Here is a 22,124-nt window from a genome sequence, read left to right on the forward strand (position 1 = left end):
CGTCGTAGATTGTTTGCAGATGATGCTGTCATTTACGGTCTTGTAAAGTCATCAGATGACCAAAACAAATTCAAAATGATTTAGATAAGATATCAGTATGGTGCGAAAAGTGGCAATTGAACCTGAATAAAGAAAAGTGTGAGGTTATTCACGTGAGTACTAAAAGAAATCAGCTAAATTTCGATTACGCGAAAAGTCACAGAAATATGAAGGCTGTAAATTCAACTAAATACTTAGGGATTATAATAATAAATACCCTAAATTGGAACGATCACATAGGTAATGTTGTGGGTAGAGCCAACCAAAGATTGCGATTCACTGGCAGAACACTTAGATGGTGCAACAGGTCTACTAAAGAGACTGCTTACACCTCGCTTGTCTGCCCTATTCTGGATTATTGCTGTGCAGTGTGGGATCCTCATCAGACGGGACTGATATCTGACATCGAAAGAGTACAAAGAAGGGCAGCTCGTTTTGTATTATCGCGAAGTAGGGGAGATAGTGCCACAGACATGATACGTGAATTGGAGTGGCAATCATTAAAAGAAAGGCGTTTTTCGTTGAGACGGGGTCTTCTCATGAAATTTCAGTCACCAGTTTTCTCCTCCGATTGCGAAAACATTCTGTTGGCACCCACCTACATAGGGAGAAATGATAATCACGATAAAATAAGAGAAATTAGGGCTTGCACAGAAAAATTTAAGTTATCGTTTTTCCCGCGTGCCGTTCGAGAGTGGAACGGTAGAGACACAGCTTGAAGGTAGTGCATTGAACCCTCTGCCAGGCACTTTATTGTGAATAGCAGAATAATCACGTAGAGATGTTTTTCCTGCTTTCCCTGTATGCGGTATAAATCTACGCTAGGCTGTCCCTTGTAAAACCAAACACTTTGGCTCCCTTGTTTACGGAAGCACCCACCATTCGAGCAACGGCAATTTTCTCACGTTCGACTTCGCTTAGCCTCGACACAGAGCACTCATAACCACACAGAACACTGTTCTGAGCACGACTGACCCTTACAACGTACTGAGCACATTGCACAGGTGCCGTTCGTGTCGAAATACAACATCGCGACCTGCAGGCTTAGTTAGCATCTGCATTTATGTTCAAGCACGAATTCCTCGCGGTTTTTCCATATTTTTGTGCTACCCCTATAGCAGAGCAATTATTGTGTTAGACAGGCATACGGATAGTAATTATGAGGTACGATACAAAATTTTCTGCCCGAAGGCCGTACAGTTCAGAATCGGTATGCCGATTAGGAAAAATCGCCATGAGCATCGAGGTAATCATCCCACCAACGCATCAGGTTGAAAATACCAGTTATGTAAACCGTCGTGTCCTGTTGCGTGAAGAACTCCGTAGTAGCCTGTTGCACATCATCGTTCGACAGGAACTGTCGACCCTTCAAGGACTTTTTTTAAGAGACCTATAGCGTAATAATCGTACGTAGTGAGATCATGACTATAGGGCGGGTGCTCGAGTGTATCCCACTTGAGATGTCGTAACGTCTGTCTTACATTTACGACACGGGGCGTGCTTTATCATGAAGCTGCAGCACCCATTCCACAACGATGGTTTTCGACGGACTGGCTGTCGCATGTTGTATGTGTGTTGTATGTGAACCGGGGACCTAGCAACGACGGAGAGGTTCCGTCCCCGTCGCAGCCGCAGTGGTCCACAACCCCACGCCGACTACCGCAGTCCACTTCACCCCGCCGCCGCCCAATACCGAAACCAGGGTTATTGTGCGGTTAGGCCCCCGGTGGACCCCCCAGGGAAGTCTCATACCAGACGAGTATAACCCATATGTTTGCGTGGTAGAATAATGGTGGTATACGCATACGTGGAGAATTTGTTTGCGCAGCAGTCGCCGAAATAGTGTAGCTGAGGCGGAGTAAGGGGAATCAGCCCGCATTCGCCGAGGCAGATGGAAAACCGCCTAAAAACCATCCACAGACTGGCCGGTTCATTGGACCTCGACACAAGTCCGCCGGGCGGATTCGTGCCGGGGACAAGGCGGTCCTTCCCGCTCCGGAAGGCTGTACCGTACGCATTCTCCATTCTTCGATAGATATCTGCCGGTGTTCATCTTTCGGCAGCCAAGGAAAGAACAAGAGCACGTTGGGCCTGTCGGACGCATTTGATAATAAAATGTCATAGTTCACGTTTCCTCATTTGTCGCACGCACGCCGGAAAGACACGAATGCTACACTCAGCCCTATCCTACGTGTCGGCCCTTGTATACTCCATAAGAGTAGCTCTACGTTGCGTATACGCTGCAGCAATGCCCTCAAATGTAAACTTTTTGATCGTCTTTATAAATATTTCACTGCATATTTCAGTTTCTTGTATTACATCTATAATGAAATGTTAGTTACTTTTTTTAGAACGGAAGTTATAGTTTAGCATTCCATCAGAGCCGACATCATTACAGACGGAGCACTAAATGAGCTACATAGGGACGAGGAATAAATTCCAGTATCCTTTTCATTTGACTGAAGGAAGCCACGGGAAACCTGAATCTTGATGGACGAAATTTGGTATCGGCTCCTCTCGAATCCGTCGGCCGCTGTGACCGAGCGGTTCTAGTCCCTTCAGTTCGGAACCACGCTGCTGCTACGGTCGCAAGTTCGAATCCTGCCTCATGCATGGATGTGTGTGATGTCCTTAGGTTAGTTAGGTTGAAGTAGTTTCTAAATCTAGGGGACTGATGACCTCAGATGTTAAGTCCCATAGTGCTTAGAGCCACTTGAATCATCCTCTCAAATCCGGGTCCAATATCTTAATTACTGCTCCATCTTGTTCGGTGAAAGTAGACAGACGGATAATTATCAGGAGCATCGTAAGCGTCACTCAGTAAGAAACTCCGGAGAGATTTAAGATCCCATCCACTGTAATCAAAGCTAGATGCCGAAACTCCTGTTACTGGTAGCCAAATTCGACAGATTAAACTCTATCACTCATCTGTGTTATTAGGTGCCGCCTCTGGTTTGATCGAGTGACATAACGCAGTGGTAAGGAAACTGCTCCTCTAAGGAGCATGATTAAATCAGCATCTCGCTTTACTGGTTTCAATTTCCCGCCATATCTCTGAAGGATTTTAAGGGCATGTAGAGATGCGTCCTCCTACAAGCCACGATCGGATTACTTTCCAACATTTCGTCACGTCAGTTTGTTTCCTGTCTCTAACACCGATGATGTCGAAGAGACGTTAAAGAGTAACCTTCCCTCTTTATGTTCTCATTTGTGTCCTACTCTGCAACATATCTCTGTCACGAGGATAGCAGCCTTTATAGTCGTTAATCTGCTGTTGGGAAACGCACTGATAAGTGGGTGAAAGTACAAAGGCTATAAGGCTAATGCAGAATCCTTGTGGCAGCACCAAATTGTACGTTTCTACGCAAGTAACATGTTCTTGGAAAAAAAATAGATATCTTTCGGGGGACGTGTTGGAGTATGTGGCTTCATAAAACGCATAGTACAAGTAAATGCAGTCTTGCGTAACAGAACATCGCCAGATAAATCGTAACAATAACAAGGAAGCAGGAAGGAAAGAAGGCGTCTTACCTGGTCAGTGGCCATGGTCATGCTGAGATTGAGGCTAACCAGGGAGTTGAAGCAGGGCATGAGTCCCAGCAGGATGTTCGGCGTCATGTGCCGCAGGTAGGAGATGTTCAGCTTCTTCAGGTTCTGAAATATCCAACAAAAATGTTTAGATAATTCTGTCATAATGTTTTCATTTGTTGATTACTAGCTGACAAACCCGGCATTGCCGGGGTATTCATTCTGACAATTTTCTATAAGAAACTAAAACAAAAAATGAACTGTTTTTGTAGTGAAGTATCGAAAAAGCTTCATTTCCACGTGTTCATGAAAACACCTTTGAAATTCTGAATCAGAAATACGAAGAAGTACGCATAATGTACAAATGCATAAGTACAATATCCAAATTAAGAAACATGATCCCGGGCAGTTTCTGTACGCTGGGCGCAGCTTCTTCGCGTGTCTACAACGCGAGTTTGTAAACGTCTCTATGGCAACGCCTCTTGCATAGCTCTGTAGACTGATATTGTGTTCGCACACAGCCGTTTGCACTTCGCAGTTGAAAGCTGTCAAAAGCGTAACTAGGTGTCAGGGATTACCGTAAGTTGACTCGACTCCAGGAGTGTCTTCTTAGTAAAGAATAAATTTATTAAAACGTCATGCTTGATATGGCATTTTTTTTTACGAATCTCGGAATTTATGACGTCATATCTTTTGGACTATGTCATACAATGACATATTTGTGTAGGTGCATTCAGAAGCATATTTGGATACTCTTAATGGCTCAAATGGCTCTGAGCACTATGGGACTTAACTTCTGAGGTCATCAGTCTCCTAGAACTCAGAACTACTTAAACCTAACTAACCTAAGGACAACACACACATCCATGTCCGAGGCAGGATTCGAACCTGCGGCCGTAGCGGTCGCGCGGTTCCAGACTGCAGCGCCTAGAACCGCTCGGTCACTCCGGCCGGCGGATAGTCTTAGCAAAATGTGTTGCGATTAGAGTTAGATGCGGAGAAGTTATAAATTTAATGTGGTAGTTTTTTACACACCTCACCGTTTATGACGTCATATCTCTGAACTATGCATGGTAACAATATCCACTTTTGTAGGCGATTTAGCAGCAAATGTGGATACTGCCTGCGAAATCTATTGCGAATACAATTAGTAGCGTAGAAGTAGAACATTTAAATGTCATTCATGACGCGGCAGTTTTTCACCCATCATACGGTTTATGATGTCATATCACCTGAACTGTGGTAGATTATTATTCACCCCCCCCCCCCCCCCCCCCCCCACTCCCTCGCCCAGTTATTGTTTGTTGCCTGATAGTAATTGATCTGTGTACCAAGTTTGGTTGAACACACACACACACATTTTTATAACATGTATGGATTTCATGCTCTACACGGTGGCGAAATGTCACCAACAAAATAGCGGCTCTCTGTATACATGCTCTTCAAAATTTAAAATAATGAAATCCATTAAAATTAAGATTGAAGTGCACTACATACAACGATGTGCGTGGTTGATAAAAAAAGTGCACTTCCGGAACGCTGATGATCAAAGAAACGAAGATACGAGTTAACGTCTCGTCGACAATGAGGTCATTAGGTACGGAGCACATGCTCGTCTTGCTAAAGTATAGGGAAGGAAATCAGTCGTGCCATTTAGAAGGAACCACTCAGACACTCGCCTTCAGCTATTTAAGGAAAATGCGAAAAACCGAAATGTCGATGACCAGACGGAGGTTTAAGCTGGGTTTCTCCCGGAAACGAATGAAGTGTCTTTATGCTGCGCCACCACTCGCGGTCTGATAATAAGGGCACTGCCATCGGTAAAAAGCGGTCTTTGGATAGAGAGATACGTGTAGAGGAATTACATGGATATGATGATGTTACGAGCCTGAAGTGATATTTGTGGGGAGTGCTCGCCAAGATTTTTATGGAGATATTATTTTAGGAAGTTAGAGGTAAAGGTTCAGATAACAGAGTCTCGGTTTACCTAAGGGACGGAAGAAGTACAGACTATAGCTGACAGGGAAGATAGATTCCGACACAGGGTTATGGATCAGAACGGAGAAGTGAGTTAAGGTTAACAATTTAAAGTCATGTAGGTTGCCTCCGGGCGGAATGCCGACTCAGTACGGGCGAAGGGAAGTAGGCATACACTGATCAGCCAGAACATTACGATCACGTATCTCATAGGCCGTATGTCTATCTTCGGCACTTATAACAGCGGCGATGCGTCGTGGTGTGGAAGCAGTGAGGTCTTAGTAGGTCGTTGGAGGGAGTTGGCACCACATCTGCACACACAAGTCACCTAATTCCCGTTAATTCCGGGGAGTGGCAGTGATGAGCTGTGACGCTACGTTCAAGGAGGAGGAGGAGGAGCTTAGTGTTTAACGTCCCGTCGACAACGAGGTCATTAGAGACCGAGCGCAAGCTCGGGTGAGGGAAGGATGGGGAAGGAAATCGGCCGTGCCCTTTCAAAGGAACCATCCCGGCATTTGCCTGAAGCGATTTAGGGAAATCACGGAAAACCTAAATCAGGATGGCCGGAGACGGGATTGAACCGTCGTCCTCCCGAATGCGAGTCCAGCTACGTTCAATCACATCCCAAATGTGTTCCATCGGGTTCAGATCTGGCGAGTTCTCGGGCCAGCACATCAATTGGAACTCGCTATTGTGTTCCTTGAACCACTCGATCACATTCCTGCCCTTGTGACATGGCGCATTATCTAGATGAAAAATGCCACTGCCGGCTGGAAACACGATCGCCTTGAAGGTCTGCAACCAGTGTACGATACACCTTGGCCGTCATTGTACCTTGCAAGAGTCCCAATGGACCAATGGATGACCACGTAAATGTTCCCCAGAGCATAGTGGAGCCGCCGCCAGCTTGCCTCCGTCTTGCAATACAGGTGTCAAGGAGCTGTTTCCCTGGAAGACGACGGATTCGCGCCCTCCCATAGGCGTGATGAATAAGGAATCGCGATTCATCAGACCAAGCAACGCTGTGCCACTGCGCCAACGACCAGTGCCGATGGTCACGTGCCCATTTCAATCGTAGTTGCCGATATCGTGATGTTAACATTGGCAGCTGTGTTGGTAGTTGACTGCGGAGGCCCATCGTTAGGAGTGCTCGGTGCACTGTGTGTTCAGACACATTGTAGCCTGGCCGGCATTAATGTGTGAGACTAGCTACACCACAGTTCGCTGTCTTGTCCTCTATTACCAAACTGCCCTGTCTATGACGACATCTGTAATGAGAAGTGGTCGTCCAACCGCGCGACATTCGGACGTGGTTTCGCCTTGGTTTCACTACGTGTCGAAGACACTCACCATAGCACAGTTCGAACGCCCGACATGTCCTGCAGTTTCCATCATATTCTGCCCTCGGTCAAACTAAGATGCATGACGAACCTTCCCCATTCTACTCACGGGCAGCACGCACATTGGTACTAGGTGCACGTGCGTGTGTCTGAATAGCAGTTATTCCTCGCCAGGTGGCGCTGCTATTGCCTGTACGGATTTATATCGATAGCAGGTCGGTGGTCATAATGTGCTGGCTGATTAGGGTATGTTGTCACAGGCGCGACAGCGCTCATGTTCGTTAGGGAGTGGAGAGAGGCCGGTACTTCGCTGCGAGAAGTCTAGGTTTTACGGGGGAATCTGAAGGGGTGTGCAAACCTAGTTAGTTGTTGAACGATGCATCTGGGAGAGGGTCGACGTAGGTGAGAGAGGTGACAAACAACGTGACGATAACGGACTTCAGCGAGTGACATAAATCGAGAAGAGTGAAACCACGGGTAAGGGTATTTGGGGAAGAAGATATGAACTCTCACACTATCGAAATGAGCCAGTGATACACTGACGGCAAGCTGCAACCAGCCGCAAGTATTTTAGAAATGATTTCATTATACCGTGACGTGTTTCGGGCCTCAGCCTATCGTCAGACGGTAGCGTTGATTTCTTGGCAACTTTTACATTTGTGTCCTACAATATAACTAAGTTTTTTTATTACATGGTTTAGAAACCATTTTACATTTTTATCCCAAAATATAACAAAGTTTTTGTGACTAAATAGTTTTCAAAAGGTTTTACGTTGTATACAAACTTCATACACTGAAGAGCCAAAGAAACTGGTACACGTGCCTAATATCGTGTAGGACCCCTGCGAGCAACACGAAGTGGCATGGACTCGACTGATGTCTTAAGTAGTGCTGGAGGGAACTGACACGATGGGTCCTGCAGGGCTGTCCATAAGTCCGTAAGAGTACGAGGACGTGGAGTTCTCTTCTGAACAGCACGTTGCAAGGCACCCCAGATACGCTCAAAAATTGCCACGTATGGAGAGTTTGGTGGCCTGTGGAAGCGTTTAAACTCGGTAGAGTGTTATGACGCCACTCTGTAGCAATTCTGGACGTTTGGGGTGTCACATTGTCCTGCTGGAACTGCCCAGGTCCGTTGGTATGCACTATGGACTTGAATGGATGGAGGCGATCAGACAGGATGCTTACATACGTGTCACCGGTCAGAGTCGTATCTAGAGGTACCAGGGGTCCCATATCATTCCAACTGCACACGCCCCACACCATTACAAAAAATGGTTCAAATGGCTCTGAGCACTATGGGACTTAACAACTGTGGTCATCAGTCCCCTAGAACTTAGAACTACTTAAACCTAATTAACCTAAGGACATCACACACATCCATGCCCGAGGCAGGATTCGAACCTGCGACCGTAGCAGTCGCCCGGTCCACACCATTACAGACCCTCCACAAGCTTCAACAGTTCTCTACTGACCTACAGGGTCCATGGATTCATGAGTTTGTCTCCATACCCGTACACGTCCATCCACTCGATACAATTTGAAACGAGACTGGTCCGACCAGCCAACATGTTTCCTGTCATCAACAGTCCAATGTCGGTGCTGACGGGCCCAGGCGAGACGTAAAGCTTTGTATCGTGCAGTTATCAAGGGCACACGAGTGGGCCTTCGGTGTCGGAAACAAATATCGATGGTGTTTCGTTGACACTTGTTGATGGCCCAGTATTGAAATCTGCAGTAGTTTGCGGAAGGGTTGCACATCTGTCAAATTGAAGGATTATATTCAGTCGTTGTTAGTCCCGTTCTTGCAGGATCTTTTTCCGGCCGCAGTGATGTCGGAGATTTGATGTTTTACCGGATTCCTGATATTCACGGTACACTCGTGAAATGGTCGTACGGGAAAATCCCCGCATCATCGCTATCTCGGAGATGCTGTGCCCCATCGCTCGTGCGCCGACTATAACACGCCACATTCAGACTCACCTAAATCCTGACAACCTACTATTGTAGCAACAGTAACCGATCTAACAACTGCGTCAGACACTTGTTGTCTTATATAGGCGTTGCCGACTGCAGCGTCGTATTCTGCCTGTTCTTATATCTTTGTATTTGAATACGCATGCCTATATCAGTTGTTTTTTTGTGCTTCGGTGTACATTGCACTTCCTTCATGAAAATCTCGCCTTTACGTACTATAAAGAGAGGTTTGATTGTCTTTTTCGTTCCATGCTGATCCACGAGTTAAACAAAATACAAGTTGGCGGACACATTTGTTTACATCGGCTGCTGACTGGATGTACCAAAGAACGTGATATGGGTACAGATATGACACTCTTCTGGAGCTACTGCAAACATACTTCTTTTGTAGTATAGATAATTTAAAAGCTATAAATTTAATTATTTAGGTTTGAAAGCGGTTGGTAATGTCCAATGATGAAAGTTCTGTATGTCAGTAGAGTATTATTTCTATCATTTCAAATTAAACGAGTTGTATGATTTTTAGGTATCATGTTCTTTGGCACATCAAATTTGAAGCCGATTTAAGCAAATATGTCCATCATCTTGTATTTACTTTAGCTCATGGATTAGCACGGATCGAGAAAGAGAATCAAATCTCTGCATTATAGTATGTAAAGGAGAACTTTCATAAAGTAAGTACAATGTGTTGAGCTTATACACAATATAAAAACTTTCGTAAACTATGTAATCACAAAAACTTTCTAATATTTTAGGACAAAAATGTAAATGTTACCAAGAAATTATCCATACCATCTGACGATGGGCTAGGTTGGTTGGTTGTTTGGGGGAAGAGACCAAACAGCGAGGTCATCGGTCTCATCGGATTAGGGAAGGAAGTCGGCCGTGCCCTTTCAAAGGAACCATCCCGGCATTTGCCTGGAGAGATTTTAGGGAAATCACGGAAAACCTAAATCAGGATGGCCGGACGCGGGATTGAACCGTCGTCCTTCCGAATGCGAGTCCAGTGGGCTAGGTACGAAACTAGTAACGGTAGAAGACAATCATTTCTAAAATGCTTTTGGCTGGTTGCAGTATTTCCTACAGTGAAATTTACGTATCATATACTTTCTGGAAGGCCACTGACAATGTATATAGCATTTTTTTAAATCTTCACTTAGCCGCTGCATAAGGTGCTGTTAGCAGAATAGCCCTCTTGGAAGTAGTGAGCGCGTCAGATCGCGCGCCTTACGGTTGCCGGCATTTGTATGCCTCGAGGGAACACTGGCATGATGCGTCACCTCACGTGACCGGGTTTGCTGATGCACGGAAAGCTTCATACGCAACGGACTGGCTTGCTTGGAAGAAAATTTCTATAAGATGGGATTGGTCAAAAATATTTCCGGAAGGCTTTTGACACTGTACAACACAAGCGGCTTGTAGTGAAATGACGTGCTTATGGAAGTTATGTGACTGGATTTGTGATTTCCTGTCAGAGAGGCCACAGTTGGTAGTAATTGACGGAAAGTCATCGAGTAAAACAGAAGTGATTTCTGGTGTTCCCCAAGGTGGTGTTATAGGCCCTTTGCTGTTCCTTATCTACCGGGTGACCAAAAAGTCAGTATACATTTAAAAACTGAATAAATCACGGAATAATGTATATAGAGGTACAAATTGACACACATGCTTGGAATGACATGGGGTTTTATTAGAACCAAAAAAATAAGAAAGTTCAAAAAATGTCCGAGAGATGGCGCTTCATCTGATCAGAATAGCAATAATTAGCATAACAAAGTAAGACAAAGCAAAGATGATGTTCTTTACAGGAAATGCTCAATATGTCCGCCATAATTCCTCAACAACAGCTGTAGTCGAGGAATAATGTTGTGAACAGCACTGTAAAGAATGTCCGGAGTTATGGTGAGGCATTGGCGTCGGATGTTGTCCTTCAGCATCCCTAGAGATGTCTGTCGATCAAGATACACTTGTGACTTCAGGTAACCCCAAAGCCAATAATCCCACGGACTGAGGACTGCGGACCTGGGAGGCCAAGCATGACGAAAGTGGCGGCTGAGCACACGATCATCACCAAACGACACGCGCAAGATATATGTCGGACATTTTGTGATCTTTGCTTTTTTCTGGTTCTAATAAAACCCCATGTCATTCCAGGTATGTGTGTCAATTTTAACCCCTCTATCTACATTATTCCGTGGTTTATTAAATTTTCAAATTTATACTGACTTTTTGATCACCCGGTGTATAAACGATTTGGGAGACAATCTGAGCAGCCGTCTTAGGTTGTTTGCAGATTACGTTGTCGTTTATCGACTAATAAAGTAATCAGAAGATCAAAACAAATTGCAAAACGATTTAGAAAAGATATCTGAATGGTGCGAAAATTGGCAGTTGACCCTAAATAAGGAAAAGTGTGAGGTCATCCACATGAGTGCTAAAAGGAAATCGTTAAACTTCGGTTACACGATAAATCAGTGTAATCTAAAAGCCGTAAATTCAACGAAAGACCTAGGTATTACAATTACGAACAACTTAAATTGGAAGGAACACATAGAAAATGTTGTGGGGAAGGCTAACCAATGACTGCGTTTTATTGGTAGGACACTTAGAAAATGTAACAGATCTACTACGAAGACTGCCTTCACTACGCTTGTCCGTCCTCTTTTAGAATACTGCTCCTCGGTGTGGGATCCTTACCAGATAGGACTGACGGAGTACATCGAAAAAGTTTAAAGAAGGGCAGCACGTTTTGTATTATCGCGAAATATGGGAGAGAGTGTCACAGAAATGATACAGGATTTGGGCTGGACATCATTAAAAGAAAGGCGTTTTTCGTTGCGACGGAATCTTCTCATGAAATTCCAATCACCAACTTTCTCCCCCGAATGCGAAAATATTTTGTTGACACTAACCTACATAGGGAGATACGAGGACCACGATAAAATAAGGGAAATCAGAGCTCGTACGGAAAGGTATAGGTGTTCGTTCTTTTCGCGCGCTATACGAGATTGGAGTAATAGGGAATTGTGAAGGTGGTTCGATGAACCCTCTGCCACTCACTTAAATGTTATTTGCATAGTATCCATGTAGATGTAGATGTAGATATAAACACCGTGAGAAATCCATGCCTGTACAGAAATGCAGATGCTAAGTAAGCCTGTAGGTTGTGCTGTTGTATTTGACCGCGAACGGCCCCTGTGCAATGTCCTCATTACGTTGCAAGGGTCAGCCGTGGTCAGAACAGTGTTCTGGGTAGTTGGGGGTGCATTATGTCGGCGCTAAGTGAAGCCGAACGTTGGCAAATTGTTGGTTCTCGTATGGTGGATGCTTGCGTAACCAAGGTAGCCTAACCAAATTGTTTGGTGTTACGAGAGACATCCTATCGTAAATTTATACCGCATAGAGGGAAAGCAGAAAAATTTAATACGCTAAGCTGAGTTATCGTGACTGACGGTCACTGAAGAGGACTCTGACGAAAAATAAGAGGACGACAGCTGTAAAAGAAACGGGATTCTTGTCAACACCAAAACAACACAAAGAGGACTCCACAAGCTGCGAAACGCACGACGAGCTGGAATTCCAAACCCACTCATCGTGATGCAAATGCCCTTAACAGGAAAACGTGGTGCTGAAACCATAAAACCGGGGATATGGGGCAATGGGAGAATGCCATTTGGCCGGATGAGTCTGTTTCCACCTTCGGTCCGAGATTACGTCGCAAGAGTGAAACACGGCTGGGACTTCGGTGATAATTTTGGCAGCCATATGGTGACATTCCGTGGGTCCCATGGTTACTCTGCAATGTCGCATTACTGCAAGGAATTATGCGACCATTTTGGCTGATAAGGTCCAGCCCATGGTGCATTGTTGGTTCCAAAACGATGGTGCTGTGTTTCAAGACGAGAGGTCCACTGTTCACATAGCTCACTTCGCCCTGGTTTTGTGAACACGAGGGTGAATTTTCTCAACTCCCCTGGCACCCAAGGTCAGCAGCTCTTGGTATTGTTGAGCCTTACTGATCTGCTTAGGAGAGAAGGGTCCATGATCGTTATCCACCTTCATCATTGTTACCTGAACTACCCACTATTTTCTGGAAGTGTGGCACAACATTGATGTTAAATATTTCAGGGCCTGTATTTATCCATTCCAAGCAGACTGGAAGCAATTTTGAATGCCAACAGGTTTCCTACACCGTATTAGGCACGGTGATATGTTGTGTTTGTGGTGTTTTCAAATTTTTGACCACCCCTATATGTTCGATGACTACACTGCGTATGTTCTACGCTTAAATGATTTTCACACGAAGAGAATCTTAACCTCAACTAAAACATTAGTTTCAGTTGTGAGAGTCCATATCGGACTTATCCTGAGTGTACTTGACTACAGATGAGAGCGGAACACCTTTTCAAACTAATGTATTCGCATAAAAATTCATTCTCCCACAGAGGCAAATAGAGTAAACGTATCGTATTGAAGACAAAGTTATATAAAGTTATCTAAAAGACAAAAAATGAAAAGCATATGATACGTAAAAAATGTACGTTTTTCAAGAGGAATGGCCACGCTAAAATCATGTACTTGGAAGGTTCAAGCAAGATAATAAAAAATAGCAGAACATTTCTTTGCTTCTTTGTACCTTAAGAAGAGGACTATTTCAGCCATCTGAAGATATGCAAGAGTGTTCAAAACTAGCATATTAAAGAAAGGGAATGAACGGTGGCAGAACATTCCAGTACAGTCACAGAGTTCGCAAACGAATATGTTTATCTTAAAGCTTTTATGTTAAAAATAGTAAAACATTCTGCACACTGACCAGTGGTACAGACTACCGGGGGTAACAGAAACCTATGCCATTTTTTACTGCAAAGAACAGAAAATTGAGGTTCGAGTTTAACGCCTTATCTAAATCGAGGTCGTCTAGCACAGTCAGAGAATGATGGAAGAGAGAACCGAGGCGTTGTCAAGTGAGCCAAACTGGTATTTATTTTAAGCGATGCAGATAGACGAGGAAAACGTAGTTCAGGACGACTACACAGTGATCAGAACTCAAATTCTCTGCAATACGAGCCCACTAAGTGAACTGCTGTGCCAGCTAACACGGTTTTTATCGCAAGAGAATAGGAAAGCTATGTGAAAAGCTGTTTTCTTTAGTGCAGTTAGCGAGATGTTAATTAATCTTCTAAATGCAACGAGAGCTGTGATATATTCTGAACAGACACAGGCCTGCCTATAAGAAAGGCGGGAGACCCATTGTCGTCATCGCATCGCAGATGCTGAACATACCGGAGGTGCTTCCTCTCAGTGACCTTGGCAGCTCACAGCACAGGCAAGTAGTAAACTTGTAGCGACGTTTCCTTCTGTTTTGCCAATAACGCTATGAATGGGTGTTCTGAACCGAATATACAGCAACATTGAACCAAATACACTTTCTCCAGTTTCAAAACATTCAAATAATTTCATGCAATATAGTGTCCTGCTTCCGTTACAAAAAATGGTTCAAATGGCTATAAGCACTGTGGGACTTGACATCTGAGGTCATCAGTCCCCTAGAACTTAGAACTACTTAAACCTAACTAACCAAAGGACATCACACACATCCATGCCTGAGGCAGGATTCGAACCTGCGACCATAGCAGTCGCGCGGTTCCGGACTGAAGAGCCTAGAACCGCTCGGCCACCGCGGCCGGCGCTTCCGTTACACTAAGCGGTATTAGGTAAGATGTGCTAGGCATCAGACTACAGGGAAACAGTGGGAAAGTGATATTTTTCATTCCTTAAAATATACATTAGATTTTCTTGTTATGAAACGCTGTGCATCTGGGGTTATACGCAGTAGATCGTTGGTAAGTTTAAAACGTTGCGTAACGTACGCTGACAAAAAAAGTGAAGCACCAGAAGAGGAGAAGCAATATCTATGAAATTAACGGTCTGAAGGGGAATGTGATAATATTTCAATGATTTTACACTTAATCGCTAAAGAATCTGGTATAGGCATGCGTATTCAAATACAGAGATATGAAAACATGCAGGAAACGGCGCTGCAGTCGGCAACGCCTATATAAGACAAGTATCTGGCGCAGTTGTGAGATTTACTGCTGCTAGAATGGCAGGTTATCAAGATTTAAGTGAGCTTGAACATGGTGTTACAGTCGGCGCACGAGCGATGGGACACAGCATCTTCGAGGTAGCGATGAAGTGTGGATTTTACCGTACGATAATTTCACGGATATATCGTGAATATCAGGAATCCGGTAAAATATCAAATCTTCCACATCACTGCGCCTGGAATAAGATCTTTAAGAACGGGACAAACGACGACTGAAGAGAATCGTTCAAAGAGACTGAAGTGCAACCCTTCTGGAAATTGCGCAGATTTCGATGCTGGGCCATCAACAAGTGTCAGCATGCGAACCATTAAATGAAACATCATCGATGTGGGCTTACGGAGCCGAAGGCCCAGTCGTGTACCCTCGATGACTGCACGACACAAAGCTTTATGCCTCGCCTGGGCCCGTCAACACCGACATTGGACTGTTGATCACTGGAAACATGTTGCCTGGTCGGACGAGTCTCGTTTCAAATTGTATGGAGCGGATAGATATAGAAGGGTATGGAGACAACCTCATGAAACCATGGACACTGCATGTCAGCAGGGGACTGTTCATGCTGGGGGAGGCTCTGTAATGGTGTGGGGTATGTGCAGTTGGAGTGATATGAGACCCTGGTACGTCTACATACGACTCTGACAGGTGACACGTATGTAAGCATCTTGCCTAGTCACCTGCATCCATTCGTGTCCATTGTGCATTCCGACAGACTTGGGCAGTTCCAGCAGGACAGATCGACACCACACACGTTCAGAATTGCTACAGGAACATTCTTCTGAGTTTAAACACTTCCACTGGCCACCAAACTCCCCAGACATTATCAATATTGAGGACATCTGGGATGCCTTGCAACGTGCTGTTCAGAAGAGATCTCCATCCCCTGGTACTGTAACGGATTTATGGACAGCCCTGTAGGATTCATGGTGTCAGTTCCCTCCAGCAATACTTCAGACACCAGTGGAGTCCATGGTACGTCGCGTTGCGGCACACCTGTGTGCTTGCGGTCCCTACATGATATTAGGCAGGTGTACCAGCTTCTTTGGCTCTTCAGTGTAAAAACGAGACAAATTTACAAGGAACTTGGCAGCATAAGCTCACTTATTAGTATGACGTTGCTTTTCTTCTGGATTGGATGCATGCACTGGTTGGTTGGGAAGGCTGTCGTAAAGCTGTTGTATCCTCTCCTGAAGCAAGCTGGTTCAAAACTGTCGTATCTGGTCTGTGGTATCCAGGATACTGGACTGGGAGGGAGCTGGCATCCGAGCTGGGGATCTTGCTTGACAATGGAGTACCTCAACAGCACAGACAGTTCATAGATACACGTGCCATGTGTGGGCGAACGTTATCCTGTTGAAAAAAGGCTCCACGAAATTGTCTCATGAAAGGTAACACATGAGGACTCAGGATGTCCATGACGTACCTTTGTGTCTTCAGAGTTCCCTCAATCACTACCAGCGGTGACCTGAATTTATACTCTACGGCGGCCCATCCCACCGGAGGTTCGAGTCCTCCCTCGGGCATGGGTGTGTGTGTGTTGTTCTTACAAGGGAACCTCCCCATCGCAACCCCCTCAGATTTAGTTATACGTTGGCACAGTGGATAGGCCTTGAAAAACTGAACACAGATCAATCGAGAAAACAGGAAGAAGTTGTGTGGAACTATGAAAAAATAAGCAAAATATACAAACTGAGTAGTCCATGTGCAAGATAGGCCACATCAAGGACAATGTGATCCCAGGAGCGCAGTAGTCCCGTGGTTAGCGAGATCAGCTGTGGAACGAGAGGTCCTTGGTTCAAGTCTTCCCTCAAGTGAAAACTTTAATTTTTTATTTTCAGTTTATGTGACAAACTCTTATGTTTTCATCACTTTTTTGGGAGTGATTACCACATCCACAAGGAAACCTAAATCGGGCAAGGTAGAAGAATCTTTTTACCCATTCGCCAAGTGTACAAGTTAGGTGGGTCGACAACATATTCCTGTCATGTGACGCACATGCCGCCACCAGTGTCGTATAGAATATATCAGACGTGTTTTCCCGTGGAGGAATCGGTTGACCTACGACCTTGCGATCAAATGTTTTCGGTTCCCAGGCACGTCCTTTCGTCTACTAATCGCACGGTTTTGCGGTGCGGTCGCAAAACACAGACACTAAACGTATTGCAGTGAACAGAGACGTCAATGAACGAACGGACAGATCACAACTTTGCGAAAATAAAGAAAGTAAAACTTTCAGTTGAGGGAGGACTTGAACCAAGGACCTCTCGTTCCGTAGCTACTCACGCTAACCACGGGACCACGGCGCTCCTGAGCTCAGAGTAGCCTTGATGTTGCCTATCTTGCGCATGGACTACTCAGTTTGTATATTTTACTAATTTTTTTCACGGTTCCACACAACTTCTTCCTGTTTTCTCGATTGATCTGTGTTCAGTTTTTCAAGGTCTATCCACTGAGCCAACTTATAACTAAATCTGAGGGGGGTGCGATGGGGAGGTTCCCTTGTTAGCATAAGTAGCGTTAAGTTACTTTAAGTAGTGTGTAAGTCTAGGGACCGATGACCTCAGCAATTTGGTCCCTTTTTTCTTTTTTCTTTTTTTAATCTCATTTTGTTCGTTTTCGTTCGTTGTATCTGCTCGGGGCGGACGTCGCAAGACACCCGTTTCAGTTCGTCGTTGACCCATTAACTCAGTTTTTTTATTACAGAGGGCAGCTAACCCTCTGACCGAACGCGCTGAGCTACCGTGCCGGCCCCTTAGAAACTCACACACGCATATTATACCCTACGGCTCCCCACACAATGAAGTGAGGAGTAACTGCGCTGTGCTTCTGCAAAGCATGGAAGAACGGGACTTCTTCCGAGCTCGCCGCCACACTCGTCCACGATTGTCATCCAAGGTACTGCACAACCGTAATTTACTACTGATAACAATTCCACAATATAGAGGGTTTATACAAGGGCGATGTGCTATAGGACAATATTATGGAAATGGAAGAGGATGTAGATGAAGACGAAATGGGAGATAAGACACTGCGTGAAGAGTTTGACAGAGCACTGAAAGACCTGAGTCGAAACAAGGCCCCGGGAGTAGACAACATTCCATTAGAACTACTGATGGCCTTGGGAGAGCCAGTCATGACAGAACTCTACCATCTGGTGAGCAAGATGTATGAGACAGGCGAAATACCCTCAGACTTCAAGAAGAATATAATAATTCCAATCCCAAAGAAAGCAGGTGTTGACAGATGTGAAAATTACCGAACTATCAGTTTAATAAGTCACAGCTGCAAAATACTAACGCGAATTCTTTACAGACGAATGGAAAAACTGGTAGAAGCGGACCTCGGGGAAGATCAGTTTGGATTCCGTAGAAATGTTGGAACACGTGAGGCAATACTAACCTTACGACTTATCTTAGAAGAAAGATTAAGAAAAGGCAAACCTACGTTTCTAGCATTTGTAGACTTAGAGAAAGCTTTTGACAATGTTAACTGGAATACTCTCTTTCAAATTCTAAAGGTGGCAGGTATAAAATACAGGGAGCGAAAGGCCATTTACAATTTGTACAGAAATCAGATGGCAGTTATAAGAGTCGAGGGGCATGAAAGGGAAGCAGTGGTTGGGAAAGGAGTGAGACAGGGTTGTAGCCTCTCCCCGATGTTATTCAATCTGTATATTGAGCAAGCAGTAAAGGAAACAAAAGAAAAATTCGGAGTAGGTATTAAAATTCATGGAGAAGAAGTAAAAACTTTGAGATTCGCCGATGACATTGTAATTCTGTCAGAGACAGCAAAGGACTTGGAAGAGCAGTTGAACGGAATGGACAGTGTCTTGAAAGGAGGATATAAGATGAACATCAACAAAAGCAAAACGAGGATAATGGAATGTAGTCAAATTAAATCAGGTGATGCTGAGGGAATTAGACTAGGAAATGAGACACTTAAAGTAGTAAAGGAGTTTTGCTATTTAGGGAGTAAAATAACTGATGATGGTCGAAGTAGAGAGGATATAAAATGTAGACTGGCAATGGCAAGGAAATCGTTTCTGAAGAGGAAAAATTTGTTATCATCGAATATAGATTTAAGTGTCAGGAAGTCGTTTCTGAAAGTATTTGTATGGAGTGTAGCCATGTATGGAAGTGAAACATGGACGATGACTAGTTTGGACAAGAAGAGAATAGAAGCTTTCGAAATGTGGTGCTACAGAAGAATGCTGAAGATAAGGTGGGTAGATCACGTAACTAATGAGGAGGTATCGAATAGGATTGGGGAGAAGAGAAGTTTGTGGCACAACTTGACTAGAAGAAGGGATCGGTTGGTAGGACATGTTCTGAGTCATCAAGGGATCACCAATTTAGTATTGGAGGGCAGCGTGGAGGGTAAAAATCGTAGAGGGAGACCGAGAGATGAATACACTAAACAGATTCAGAAGGATGTAGGTTGCAGTAGGTACTGGGAGATGAAGAAGCTTGCACAGGATAGAGTAGCATGGAGAGCTGCATCAAACCAGTCTCAGGACTGAAGACCACAACAACAACAACAACAATTCCACACCATTCATCAGCAATGTATGCTTCCCGGGCATAGCATCGCACCAGACACAGTCGTTTGTGTTGTGGGTTAACTTCAGGCTACGCTTGGGACAGTAATTCCTGAGTCTGGCTGCAGCTAGTCTCCAACCAATGGTGCGGGTTGACAAAGAACGGTGCAGGCCGTCCATTAATTACTCTCGGATGGAAAGTGCAGATGTGAATGGATTACGAGGAGCTTGGCGCACAATACAGCGATCCTCCTTTTTGGTGATGAGATGTGGTCGACTGGAACCTTGGCGTAGAGTGTGGCTGCGTTCACGTTCCCAACATGGGGCCACTGTCACATACGAATACTTCACAAATCTGGATATTGCAGGATTCGATCAGCCGGCCAAATGAAGGCCCACGATGAAGCGCCTTTCAAAGTCTGTGCAGTTAACGCAGTCTCACACGAATACACGGCATGTCCGTGCCCTTCGCATTGATCGCTCAACATCTGACGCTGTCCATGTCCCTTATATACCGTGTCAGGCCTGATAACAATACCAAACACGAACAACAGTAATGAACTCTTGTTGTCGCTCTACCTGTCAGAGAGAGTCGTAACTCCAATCATTTACGTACTGGCCGATGGTGTGTTTGTGTACGAAGTTAGATTACCATCCGACCATATTTTCCGGGTACTTCACATTTTTTATCAGGCAGTGTATTTACTTACTTATTACGAATTCAATCAAGTTGGTCTCTTTAGCGTTTATTTACGCAGCTTTCATGAAATGGTTGTGAATGTCTTGAGAGTTTAGACCACTCTTTAAGAAAAAGCATCTATAGTTTAATCTGAATCTTTTACTGCTCTGAACTGCAAACCACGATTCGAATTCTTATAACTGTTTGGTTAATATGTTTAATGCTATGTTCTTCTCCAGAAGAATTAGTGAGCCCGAACTAAAATATACACGAAGAAATAATTGTTTGAGACGGTTAGTTCAATGAATTAGCTCTCCTTAAGGTGCAGATGGTAGCGCAAAATTTTTAAGTCCCACTAACTCAAATGCTACAATCTAGTATGACAAATCACCATACTTTATTGATGTGTGAAAATTGATTGCCATGGGATGATTAACCGTCTAATTTACCCGCTGCTTCTCTCTAAAAAAATTACTGGTCCACGACTTTGAAAGGGGTGAAAAGTTGAATTTCAATATTAAGTCTGTAGAGCGCACACACCCTACCCTCCCAATTTCGGTGTGGTAGCGGAATTTTTCTAAGGTCTTTCGTCAACCGAGGCGAGGCGGTCAGGAAACAGAACGTAACTGGCTACCGCCTGTTATCTTCTGCTGCGACTGTCTTTATGAGCTTCGTGGCCCATTACTTATAAGAACTCACACTGTAATCTGATGATTGCGAGCTCCAGAATTTATGGAGCATCTTTCTTACAAGAGCCGCCGATCAGATTAGCACTCTTCTTAGTTCGTCCCGTCTGAATAAAAACACCTTCGCCCTTGTAACGCCTGATCTTACCAAACGACTAAAATTCTGACGTTAAATCACTTGCAGCAATCCAGTTGGTGTATGTGCAACAAGATGAAGTTGGACAAAGTGTGTCTCTCTTGCTTGCAGACTGTTAAGTATGCGAGTTTTTAAATCACTCACTTTTGCTGCATGAATGCTCTGAACAAACACGTAATTGATTTCCTGTATCTGCAGTTCTTAGATGACAAATCTCAAATTTGGTAGAGATTCATTAAACGACAAAAAATTAACGTGCTGAAGTTTCAGGTTCACGGATTTACTATTTTTTAAACTACGAAGTTTAGGCAAAATGTATGTAAAAAACAGAAAAAAGAAGAATAGCTTCTAAAGTGTTTTAGATATCTCAAAATGGTCGGTTGTGGATGTTTCTGTTATGAAAACATATCGTACTGCAAAATTTCGCTTTATGGGATTAGTTTGCAGCGGGCTCGGACTTAGATTTTTGTGAAGTTACTGAAAAGTACTTGGCCAAAAACTATGAAATTGTTCATAGTAGATATTGTAAATATAGCTAAAAATGTGCCATGGAAAAAACAGTAGGTCACACATGAACAACCATTTGCGATGGCGATTGCGCAACATCACGTCAACCGCTTACGCACGCGTTACGAGGGCGATTACCTACAATGCGGAGATTAACCTAATATTTGTGCGGGAAGTTACGATTTGCTTCCTCTGAACAGCAGATTATAACGAAAGGGCCGCGAACTGAAAGATGTGGTGCAATGATATTTTGTTCATTAAGAATAACTGCTTGTAATATTTTCCGATTTCTAACCAGATGCCTCTCAATATTTCCCCTGAAAGCAAGAAATTCAGTTTCAACAGCAGCGTATTCATCTTGTGTATAGAGGAGGAGAGCTTAGCTGCATTATCTACATCTACATCTACATCTACATGGTTACTCTGAATTCACACTTAAGTGCCTGGCAGAGGGTTCATCGAACCATTTTCATACTACTTCTCTACCATTCCACTCTCGAGTGGAGCGTGGGAAAAAGGAACACCTAAATCCTTCCGTTCGAGCTCTGATTTCTCTTATTTTATTATGATGATCATTTCTCCCTACGTAGGTGGGTGTCATTTTCGCATTCGGAAAA

General features: G+C 44.2%; 1 protein-coding gene across 2 annotated transcripts in view; it reads right to left on the reverse strand.

Moving 5' to 3' along the window:
• The window catches only part of LOC124555088 (EIN3-binding F-box protein 1-like), a 577,244-nt gene that overhangs the window by 128,582 nt on the left and 426,538 nt on the right, over positions 1–22,124 (reverse strand). For both annotated transcript variants that reach the window (XM_047128883.1, XM_047128882.1), the window contains exon 3: positions 3,571–3,693. In XM_047128883.1, the coding sequence (XP_046984839.1) occupies positions 3,571–3,693 (123 nt within the window). The remainder of the gene's footprint in view (positions 1–3,570; positions 3,694–22,124) is intronic.

The sequence above is a fragment of the Schistocerca americana genome, chromosome X, assembly GCF_021461395.2.
Source record: "Schistocerca americana isolate TAMUIC-IGC-003095 chromosome X, iqSchAmer2.1, whole genome shotgun sequence".
Classification (NCBI taxonomy): Eukaryota; Metazoa; Arthropoda; class Insecta; order Orthoptera; family Acrididae; genus Schistocerca; species Schistocerca americana.